At 50.8% G+C, this 11,834-nt stretch overlaps 1 protein-coding gene across 1 annotated transcript in view; it reads right to left on the bottom strand.

Annotated features, from left to right (window-relative positions):
* Positions 1–1,483: 1,483 nt before the first annotated feature.
* slc41a2b (solute carrier family 41 member 2b) overlaps positions 1,484–11,834 on the bottom strand; it is a 25,217-nt gene continuing 14,866 nt past the window's right edge. Inside the window, exons 9-11 of the mRNA XM_079735249.1 lie at positions 10,837–10,968; positions 10,383–10,531; positions 1,484–3,045 (exon numbers count right to left, since the gene is read on the bottom strand). Of these exons, the coding sequence (XP_079591375.1) occupies positions 2,860–3,045; positions 10,383–10,531; positions 10,837–10,968 (467 nt within the window). The 3' untranslated portion in view covers positions 1,484–2,859. The remainder of the gene's footprint in view (positions 3,046–10,382; positions 10,532–10,836; positions 10,969–11,834) is intronic.

Genomic DNA, 11,834 nt, shown 5'->3' on the forward strand with positions numbered 1-11,834 from the left:
GTCGTGCCTCACCTTCATCTTCCCAGCTCCTTCTGTGAGGGTGATGTCGTCGTCAGCGGTGAGAAGACACATGACGCAAAAAGTCTAAAATCGCAATCATCACGTCCACCGACTGGACGACCAGCAGACCGCCCCGGTGGAGAGAGAGAGAGAGAGAGAGAGAGAGAGACGGAGAGAGAGAGAGACGAGAGAGAGAGAGAGGGGGAGAGAGAGAGAGACGGAGAGAGAGAGAGACGGAGAGAGAGATAGACGGAGAGAGAGAGAATGAGAGAGAGAGATAGACGAGAGAGAATGAGAGAGAGAGAGAGAGAGAGAGGTGGAGAGGGAGAGAGAGCGGGAGAGAGAGGGAGATAAAGAGAATGAGAGAGAAATAGAGAGAGAGAACGAGAGAGAGACAGAGAGAGAGAGACAGAGAGAGAGGGGAGAGAGAGAGAGAGAGCGGGAGAGAAAGAGAACGAGAGAGGGAGAGAAAGAGAACGAGAGAGAGAGGGAGAGAGAGAGAGAGAACGAGAGCGAGAGAGAGAGGGCGCGGGACAGAGAGTTAGAGAGAGAGAGAGAGAGGGAGAGGGAGAGGGAGAGAGACAGAGTGAGAGAGAGAGACAGAGAGAGACGGAGAGAGAGAGAGAGAGAGCGGCTTATCCTAATTAGTCGATGGCTCAATAATGCTGATGTATACACAGTAATGTCCAGAGGTGCTTGAGGTACACACACTGCTCAAGAAATACTGCATCACAGAACCTTGACACTGAGGTTGAAGTGTAGAAGTTCACAGTTTGAAATCAAGTTTGAAAATAAAAAGTCATTTCGAGAGCCCTTCTGGAAACAGATTCTCTGTTCCGTACGCTGAATAACAATGTACTTTAGAAGACCAAAACGATACGCAAGACTGAGAGCAACATTTTATACGCTAGCGAACAAACAATTCACTAAATAGTTGCACTGTGAAACATTTGTTTTGCACATTTAGCCATCAGCCTTCCATTGATTTGAGCTGACCCGGAGGGACGACACTCAAGCTAGTTCAGTGGACAGAGAGAACATTAAAGGGATACGCCACGGCCTGCTAGTCTATATCTGTCATTTGAAGTTGCCTTCTGAATATCTGGCCAGGCACAACAGATGTAAACTAGCCTCTCAGGCTAGCTCTAGCTAACTGAGTTTGAATGTTGATCAGTGTGCAATGCCCCTGAAACAAACCAATAAATGAAATAAATAAATCATATAGTCCAATGGGTAGGGTTTTTGGGTTTGGTTGTAGTTCTATGGTTAGGGGTTGCAATGGGTAGGGTTTTAGTTCTAGGGTTAGGAGATCCAATAGGGGGCTTAGAATTGAGTTTGCAGGTGTAAGAAGTTTGACCCCTATTCTTGGACATAATGGGTTGATCCTCATAAGCCAATCAAAGTGCAGTTAGGGAATGTTTCACAGAAAATGTACAACTCAGAAATAACAAAAGCAAAGATTCCTGGTCCCTGTGACTTTATTTACCATGACGGCCACTATAAGCCTAAACAATTATCCCAAAAAGCAATGCATTTTTGGTGAAAAGAAAACATTAAAATGAGAAATATTAAATCTAAACAGAATAATGCATAACAACAAAGTGCAGTTTACTGTAAAAGTTATTTAATGAAAAGGTATGAACAAACCTTTAAACATGATTGTTAAAGACAGAAATAAGTCTATCGAATCTGGAAATGAAAGAGAAAAAAAACAGACCGCAGTGAGTATAAACAAAAACTGCAAAAAGAAATGTAATTTGCACAGCACATTTATAACAATACAGTAGAAAAATTATAAAGGAATGGCATTTATGGTGAGACAAGAGACTTGTCCACCACAGAATCTCTTGAGGCAAGACGCTGTCAGTTTGATCTGATTCAACAGAGGCCTCTTCTCTCCAGACCCCATCCCTGGCTGACCCGGGGTCTGTCGGTTGTAGAGTTGGCTGACTGGACAGCATCCCCGCCGCTGTGTCTAGATCCGCCTTGGCTGGCAGACACCGTCGCCTGGATCAGGACGGCCGGGGCCGTGCCGCGGCGAGAAGTCTCCCCTCGCTCTTAACAAACACCCCTGATGGCCGCTCCCAGCTACCGTGTGTTGTTGGGAAGAAAACTGTAAACATTGATCTTTCCCTGGAAGGAGAGCGAACGAATGCTCCTTCAACAGACTGAGCCAGGAATAACACCCTGTACGAGGCACGGCCTGGTAATGACACTGGAACACACACAGTGTGTGTGTGTGTGTGTGTGTGTGTGTGTGTGTGTGTGTGTGTGTGTGTGTGTGTACGTCAGCCAGATGAACAACGAAAGAGAGGCGGGAGTACAGACTCCGCTCCGATCCGTCCGTCCGTCCGTCCGTCTGCCACTGCCTATAAGCCAACCCTGGTTAATTAGTGTGTGGGTGCGATTCCGCTACACGCCCTTCATAAACCCTTACAAATGTTTAATAGCGGCTGTGGCTAGCTAGGCTGAGCTCTGAAGGGGGGGGCGGGGGCTACAGCAGGGGCTACTGCGTCGGTGCGGTTTTGTGTCGTTTATTGTATCCGTGGTAACGGGTTCATGGGGGGGAGGAGGATCAAAGCGATGGACAAGGACCCCCACAGAAGAAGCATAAGACGCATTCACCGTCTCAACGGTGACGCAGATGCCCACGGACGGGCGGGTTGGGGTTCCAAATGTGTAACGGTGCGGGATGGGTGGTGCATTCGAGGAGGGTGGGCGGGGCTTGGGAGGAGGGTGGGCGGGGCTTGGGAGAGGTCCCTTCCCACCCGGGGAATGGGGTCTCCTTCGCCTCGTTGGGAGGTCGGAGGTCAGAGGTCGGGGGTCGGCGTGGGTCAACTGGGCGGGAGGGGGGAGGCCTCAGTCGCCCACGTCGCTGTCGCGGTCGCCGATGATCCACAGGAAGTGGAAGCTGAGGGCGAGCAGCGCGGTGCCCAGCAGGTCGCCCAGCGCCGTCAGGTAGGGGATGGAGAAGCTGTCGGGGTCCTTGCCGCTCCGCCACATGGAGTGGACCATCCAGTCCGCTATACACAGCAGGAGCAGCACCTGGGGGCGAGAGACACCCGGTTATACAGAGAGAGAGAGAGAGCGGACCATCCGGTCCGCTATACACAGCAGGAGCAGCACCTGGGGGCGAGAGACACCCGGTTATACAGAGAGAGAGAGAGAGTGGACCATCCAGTCCGCTATACACAGCAGGAGCAGCACCTGGGGGGGAGAGACACCCGGTTATACAGAGAGAGAGAGAGAGAGTGGACCATCCAGTCCGCTATACACAGCAGGAGCAGCACCTGGGGGCGAGAGACACCCGGTTATACAGAGAGAGAGAGAGAGCGGACCATCCGGTCCGCTATACACAGCAGGAGCAGCACCTGGGGGCGAGAGACACCCGGTTATACAGAGAGAGAGAGAGAGTGGACCATCCAGTCCGCTATACACAGCAGGAGCAGCACCTGGGGGGGAGAGACACCCGGTTATACAGAGAGAGAGAGAGAGAGTGGACCATCCAGTCCGCTATACACAGCAGGAGCAGCACCTGGGGGCGAGAGACACCCGGTTATATAGAGAGAGAGAGAGAGAGAGAGAGAGAGAGAGAGAGAGAGAGAGAGAGAGAGAGAGAGAGAGAGACATCTCAGGGACAGAAACGGAGACAGAGCGATCATTCTCTGCAGCTTTGATGTGCACACACACGCACACACACACGCACACACACACTACTTAATAACTATATTGATTGATCTCTGCAGAGAAAAAGGCTTTTTTTTGCCTTGTATGGACAGTAAGGAGAGGGAGGAGGAGGAGGGGAGGAGGAGGGGGGGGAGGAGGAGGGGGGGAGGGAGGAGGGGGTGAGGGAGGAGGAGGGGGGAGGGAGGAGGGGGGGAGGAGAAGGGGGTGAGGGAGGAGGAGGGAGGGAGGAGGGGGGGAGGGAGGAGGGAGGGGGTGAGGAGGAGGAGGGGGGGAGGGAGGAGGGGGTGAGGGAGGAGGAGGGGAGGGAGGAGGAGGGGGTGAGGGAGGAGGAGGGAGGAGGAGGAGGGGGGGAGGAGGAGGGGGTGAGGGAGGAGGAGGGGGAGGGAGGAGGAGGGGGTGAGGGAGGAGGAGGGGGGGAGGGAGGAGGGGGTGAGGGAGGAGGAGGGGGGAGGGAGGAGGAGGAGGGGGGGAGGGAGGAGGAGGGGGGAGGAGGAGGAGGGGGGGAGGGAGGAGGGGGTGAGGGAGGAGGAGGGGGTGAGGGAGGAGGAGGGGGAGGGAGGAGGAGGGAGGAGGAGGAGGGGGGAGGGAGGAGGAGGAGGGGGTGAGGGAGGAGGACGGAGGGAGGAGGAGGGGGGAGGAGGAGGAGGGGAGGGAGGAGGGGGGAGGGGGTGAGGAGGAGGAGGGGGGGAGGGAGGAGGGGGGAGGGAGGAGGAGGGGGGGGGAGGGAGGAGGAGGAGGGGATGAGGGGGGAGGGAGGAGGGGAGGAGGGGGTGAGGGAGGAGGGGGGGAGGGAGGAGGAGGGGGGAGGGAGCTCAGTGACGACAGGACATTCTGGATCAAACAGGGAGGAGGGCGCCGGAGCGAGAGCTACGAGGAGGCGAGAGACGACTCAAGGAGTGTGCGCTATCGATTCTCCTCCTGCTCGCCCTAATTGGCATCACACACACACACACACACACACACACACTTTAGGTCAGAAATTGAACCAGCGCTCTTTTCGCACGAAAAACTAAAAGAAACCAAGCCAAAAGCCCCACAACGTTCTCCTCCGCTCAGACCCGTTCCGACCGGCCTGCGCTCCCGTCCGGCTCGTGCCTCGGAGCGGGGGGGGGGGGGGGGGAACATTGGTATTCACGCGCCACCGCCGGCCGGTGGACGCCGGCGTCTTTGATCGCGGCAAAGTCCTCCTAATGAGAGCCATCAGACGACGGCGTCAGGGCGGCGGAGAGACGGGGCTCCACTGTCGACAGGCTGATGGTGTGTGTGTGTGTGTGTGTGTGTGTGTGTGTGTGTGCCTAACAGGAGCCAAACAGTTAAGTACTGCTCAATTTCAGCAATTAAAGGAAGCATGTTTACTTGGAAGAGGAGACGTTTCTTGTACCACCGCAATTGTATGTTGCATAACAATTTGCTGATCTGTATTAATGTGTTGGATCATTCAAAAAATGTGATTCCTAATGGAAATTGTGCACACATCAATTAAGTATAAGTATATCATGTGTGTGTGTGTGTGTGTGTATATGTATGTACAGTATGTATGTATGTATGTACAGTATGTGTGTGTGTGTGTGTGTATATGTTTATGTGTGTGTGTGCGTGTGTGTGTGTGTGTGTGTTGTGAGGGTTGTGAGGAGGGAGGAGAGATCAGACAGGTGCGGCCTGCGAACACAGAGCCTTTCATTTGACGGAACCCGTGATTGACAAGCGAGATGAGTTCTCCAAACCAATCCGACGCCCTGATTGGGCACTAATGACATTCAAGACGGTCTCATTCAGAGCCCGCCGGCTCCAAACGGAGATTCCTCTCAAATCATTGCACTCACGGTAATCTCACGGCCGTTTCTGACCAATTACCCTGGAGTGACGGCTGCCCTTACATGGTACACACGGCCCCTTAACCTCGTCTGTTGAAGTCGTGTTTATTCACTCGATGCTGTCCACTTCTCTAGTTCAGACTAATGCTGCCGCCGCTAATTAATGCAGAATCAGTCACACACACTCAACAGCCCTTTATGTTCCCACAATCAAAGAGGCAGAAAGAAAAGAATATCACAGAGACAGCGAGAGAGAGAGAGAGAGAGAGAGAGAGAGAGAGAGAGAGAGAGAGAGAGAGAGAGAGAGAGAATCAGTCAATATGTCAGAGGTTGAAACAAAAACACCTTCCTGAAAGAGATCAAATATTAATAAAATAACTGAATTATAGGCTTTTCTCCCATTGTGTTCATTAGCTCCCTGTTCACGTCTGAAACACTAACTAACACAGAGAGAGAGAGAGGTAGAAAGAGAGGGAGAGAAAGAGAGGGAGAGATTTGATTTGCTGATGGACTCGATCGCTGCAGTATACTTTTTGTCCATCTCTTTAATTACACCGGACATACCAGGACATCAAAAGGAAACCCTGAGCAAGAATATTTTACAAGCAGTTTTTTATTCAGTAGTGCGGAAGGAGAGAGACACAGAGAGAGATAGACACACACACTCACCCACAGACAGAAGAAGAGAGAGACCCACAAAGACAGAGGGAGAGAGAGGGAGACAGAGACACAGAGAGAGGGAGACAGAGACACACAGGAGGAAGAGAGAGGGAGACAGAGAGACACACAGACAGAGAGAGAGAGAGAGGCAAACGCACAAAGACAGAGGGAGAGACAGACAGACAGACAGACACACAGACAGAGGGAGAGAGAGGGAGACAGAGACACACAGGAGGAAGAGAGAGGGAGACAGAGACACACAGACAGAGAGAGAGAGAGAGGCAAACGCACAAAGACAGAGGGAGAGACAGACAGACAGAGAGACAGACACACAGACAGAGGGAGAGAGAGGGAGACAGAGAGGGCGAGAGAGACAAAGACACAGACAGAGAGAGGAGAGGGGAGAGGGGATAGCGAGAGAGATTAGACCCGTATCTCTCCCAGCACCGCCCCCAGGCCGAGCAGACAAAGAGAAAACACACAGGGACCGAGTTGGGATTCAGCGCAGATTCTGACCGCTTCATTTAGAGCCACAGCTCCATTCAACCTGAGACATGAAAGAGGGATCAAACGATGACGACGATGAGGAGGAGGAGGAGAGCTGGAGCCACCGTAAGAGAGAGAGGAGAGAGGATAAGAGAAGTAGAAAGGAGAGGGAGAGAGAGGGCGGGAGAGAGAGAGAGAGAGAGGGCGGGAGAGAGACAGAGGGGGCGAGAGAGGGCGGGAGGGAGAGAGGGGAGGCGAGAGAGGGCGGGAGAGAGAGAGAGGGGGCGAGAGAGGGCGGGAGAGAGAGAGAGGGGGCAAGAGCGCGAGAGAAGTAGAAAAGAGAGAGGGAGAGAAGTAGAAAGGAGAGAAGGAGAGAGGGAGCGAGAGGGCGAGAGAGGTGGAAAGGAGAGAAGGAGAAAGGGTGAGGGAGAGCGAGCGAAGAAAGGCAGAGGGAGACAAAGTGTAAGTGTGCATTAAGTGTATTAGGAGAGACAGGAAGGAACCGAGAAGATGGTGCTAGTTAAGCCAAGGAGAGGAGGAATGGAAAGAGTGCTTTACTTCTGGGGAAAAGAGATAATTTCTCCCCAGTCTGCCTCCAGGGTTAGGGTTACTACATCTAACTGAATAGAATAGTGATGATGAGGCTTTACTTACAGCTCTGCAACACTGCTGTACACAGGATCCAGATTGGCTCTGAGGGTGTGATTTAACATTCACCACCGGGAGAAAACCAGCCTGATACAGTTCAGATCAATGCCCCACACATCAAACCCTCACCCAGACCGTCAAGTAGAACTATGGCCAGATATTTCCTTTTACAACCAAGAAACTCTATGCTCAAATCGCCGCAGAACAATATCTTGGCCTCAGTGGATTTAAAAGTCCAGTACTGTTATAAATGAAAGTAAATGCTATCTAATCGTTGTTTGTAACTGGGGTAGCGACTATGATAAGATATAACTTGCTTTCATTTATAGCTAATATCTAATCATGTTTGTAACTGGGTTAAAGGTCGGATAAAACACTCCTGCTAACTAACCATAAGCAGAGCTAGCTGGCATAAACGCAGGGCTGAACTCCAAGTTGTATATTTACAGACAATAACTAAAGTAAATGTTTGCAAATTCCAGTGGGATGTTTATTTATCTTGGTTTTTTTGTCTGAATAATTCCACGGAATCATCACCGGTGTTGCCGTCGCCCCCGGCAACGTGTCTGCAACTGTCAAATCAGGTGCCAAGCGACCCACTGCTAACCCCCCTGCACACACTTCACTCACATTGGACCGTTTCCACGGCGACCTGGAATCTGCGGGCATTTGTATGTGTATGTGTATATGTATAAGTATGAGTGTATGTGTGTATGTGTATGTGAATGTGAATGTGAATGTGTATGTGCATGCATGTGTGTGTGTGTGTGTGTGGACCTCATTGGAAGTTCCTATGGTTGGATCCTGACTCAAGAGTTACATACCCAGGACTTTACCCTGGAATATCATTTACAGATACAGACGCCCTAAACATTATTTGGAGACACCAAAGTCTTCCTATTATTTAGCAGCGCCATCATAAACTCAATCAACCGACACAAGAAATGTCACAAGAAATAATACACAAGTTTATGAAAACACACAGAACTCCTCTCGCTCTCTAGAGGCCCTTTAGAGGATTCAATTAAAGTAGAGAGCACCGCGCTGATGAATACAACTCCCACACACGAGCCAAAGTGAGATGATGACTTCAGAGTTTCTCCTCGCCTGCAGTGGATTGCTGTTCCGCTTCCCCAGAAAGAAAAGCCAGAGTGCTGACAGCGCTCTGCTGCCCTCCCTATGTCTGTACCGCCTGTTTCCCTTCAAACTCGACAGCTCTCATCGTTTGGCTCAGGGGGTAGAGCGGGTTGGCTGGTAACCGGAAGGTCGCTAGTTGGATCCCCGGCTTGAGTGTCGAGGTGTCCCTGAGCGAGACGCCTCACCCTCACTGCGCCCGACGTGCTGGCTGTCGCCTTGCTTGGCTGACACCGCCGTCGGTGTGTGAATGTGTGTGTGAATGTTAGGCGGTGTTGTAGAGCGCTTCGAGTGGCCACTGGTTAGAACAGCACTGTGTGAAATGCAGTCCATTTACCATTCATCCTAATCCAGCGATGGGAGCGCCAGAACTTTGTCTCCGAGTCGGAAGGGAACGTCCTATAGTATCAAGAGTCTGCCTCCTCTCTCACAGAGAGCCTGGGTTTAGCAGGGTAATCCATCTGAGATAAAGGACACCTGCCGTGCGTGTTACTGGTTGGATTACAGTTGTTCTGAATTTACCGGAGCGGAGAGCCCTCACGAAACGTTCACACGACACGAGGAGCTTATGCTTTGCTTTCCAATATCCACATCAGATTTTGGTTTAAAAAAAACCCTTCAAAAAACAAGTTCAGGTCGTCTCTTTGGTCAACAGAAACCAACCCTAAGCTTTGCATTAGCACCAGTATTTTAAAACATTGGGTGTCCCGTCACCGTGGTCAGCGGACTATCTCTCACAGGGATGGGGAAAGCAAACCGGATTCAGGCAAGTATAGGGATTTTTGATTGAAATGATTCAGCCAGAAACATCAGTGTAATCTGAGTGGCAGTGCACTACTGGAGCGACCCAACAGAGGGAGCTGAAGGATATATCGTAAACGGGTACCAACTTGTAGTCTTCTGTTACGCAGCGTTCATTTAAAAAACAATAGTGGACACCGATAGACCGGTAGAACCCCAACCCTAAAACACACAAACGACTCAATCTCACAAAAAACCTATCGTAAAAATCAAACATCGTCATCACACCGTATCGTGAGATCTTCCGAGCCGTTCACGCATCAGGGCTATAGAGCGGCTCTCCCTCAGCTCCCAGTACCCAGAGGTCATGACGTTAGGCTATGACCGATCTAACAGCCCATCGGTGCAGCAGTATAGAGGCTCAAGAGTCACGCAAACGACAAGCAGCAAGCACAAATAAACAGCCGGCAAATTCCCTGCATTCCTGGAGGGAAGCTACTGCCTTGGCAGAGCCAACAGAGAACAAGTGAGGCTGAAGGCTCTGATTCATCCTCAGACGGCCGGGAGGACGCTGCCTTGCATAATTGCCCTCAAATCAAACGCAAGCAAACAAACTCAGGTCAAGAACCCCGGAAACCGGACACCACCCTGAATACCCACAGAGCTCCAGGAATGTCTGACGTACAGGAACACACCCTCCCCGGCCATCAAAGACCATCAAGGGCAAGAATTGTAGAAAAGGTGCCTGTTTGATTTTTAAGACTGGTCCCGTTTTTCTGTGACTAGAATTCCAGAGAGGAATGCTCCGCCACTTAAAGGATCAGGCGTAACACGGGCGTTGAATCCGTGACACAAAAACTCTCCTTCAAGGTAATCATTCAATCAGGAGATTCTCCGAAGATTTCTAGAGGTACAAACAGCTCTGTCTCTGTCCATGCAGGTTGGGATAGAAGTGTGTTGGATTCCCAGTGTAATTTTAAATTCCCAAAACTATTGTCACTGGCGGCAGAATGTATTAATGGCATAAAAAAATTAATTAAAACCTAATTAATGAATTAAACTTTGTTAATTTATTATTAATAATGCCAGAAAAGAACACACACCCAGACCCACACCCACACCCACACAACACACACACACACACACACACACACACACACACACACACACACACACACACACACACACACACACACACACAAACACACACACCTGTAGCAGGGCGGCGGCCAGGTAGACAGTCATGAAGATGGGGGTGAGGGTGGTGTGGCCGCTCTTCATCAGGTGGATGGTGTACAGGAAGATCAGGTGACCTGGGATGACCAATAGCACGAGCACCTGGGCCGAGCGGTGATTGGCTCCTGTCACGTGGCCAATGAAAAGAGGGGGGAATCAAAAAAAAACGTAGCTTCCAAATTGAAAACCTGAAAATGTCTTTCGGCAACAATTAAAGCAACTGAAATGTTTTCTTTCCATATCATTTCCATTACTACTATATTATGTCAAGATGGCGGCTGTGTGAAGGAGCCAAGATGGAGCCAAGATGGCGGCTGTGTGAAGGAGCCAAGAGGGAGCCAAGATGGCGGCTGGGTGCATCAGTCTAGGAGCTGGACGGGTTAGAGTCCTATGGGAAGAGGGTTGAGGCGAGCGTTGGGCCGGGACTCACCTGTGCCATAGAAGGTGCGACAGGGGTAGTAGCAGCCCCTGGCCTCCGGGGGCACCTCTCCGGGGATGCAGTGGATGTGCAGGTGAGTGGAGATCCTGCTGGACTGGATGGCCACCAGGTTACCCCCGATACCTGAGATGATAAGACTGTTTTAAATACAAATGACATCAATCACCCAATGTTGTTCTTGTTTTTATTTTAATTATATATTTTTTTGGCCATGTCTGTCTGTTAATGTTTTGTCTTTTATGTATTTTTGCAACTTGCTTGAAAAGGAAAAAGTGATCGTTTTTTTTTATCTTCTCATTCAACGTGGGCATTTGAATACTTACACCTGGAGATGATTAGAACTCTGTTACAATATCTAGTTGGATGTGACAGGAGGTAACAGAGCAGCGATCAGCTGAATGGAAAGCCGTTCTGAACCAACACAGAGTGGTGCACAGCTGATTGAATCTTCAAACCCAGACGAGGTATTGTTCTGAGGTTTTGTCTTCTTCAGCGAGGTATCGTTCGGGGGACACGGCGAGGACAGAAGCGGTGTGATTGAGGATAAAGGAGCCTAGGGGAAGCCCACGGGGGGCTGGTTTACCCCTGAACAACACCATCTCTGTGTGGAAGAACTCAGACGTAAACTTCTGTCCTACGAGTGATTCCCCAACATTTCCCTCTCGAACCTTCAGCTGGTGCCTTCCCCCTCGCTCAGGTGGGTTCTAGACCTGGTGCTGAGGGCTGGATGTCACACCACTGATACACAACTGTTTTCAGAAATATGACTACTATGAAGGTCTCGCCCCTCCACACAGCAGCACCAGGCCGTATCCTGAATCAACCACCTGGGAGATCGCTTTACAAAGAGCTGAATCACTATCTGGAAAAATGGGGAATAACGCTGGCTTGCAGTGTGATCTCGGATTCACCAGAGTCTCCGTCTCAACCTGCTTCCCCCAGAAGGTAAACAATAAGTATCCAGTCCGACAGAGAGAGAGAGAGATGAT

This window comes from Pollachius pollachius (assembly GCF_949987615.1).
Source record: "Pollachius pollachius genome assembly, chromosome: 4".
Taxonomy (NCBI): Eukaryota; Metazoa; Chordata; class Actinopteri; order Gadiformes; family Gadidae; genus Pollachius; species Pollachius pollachius.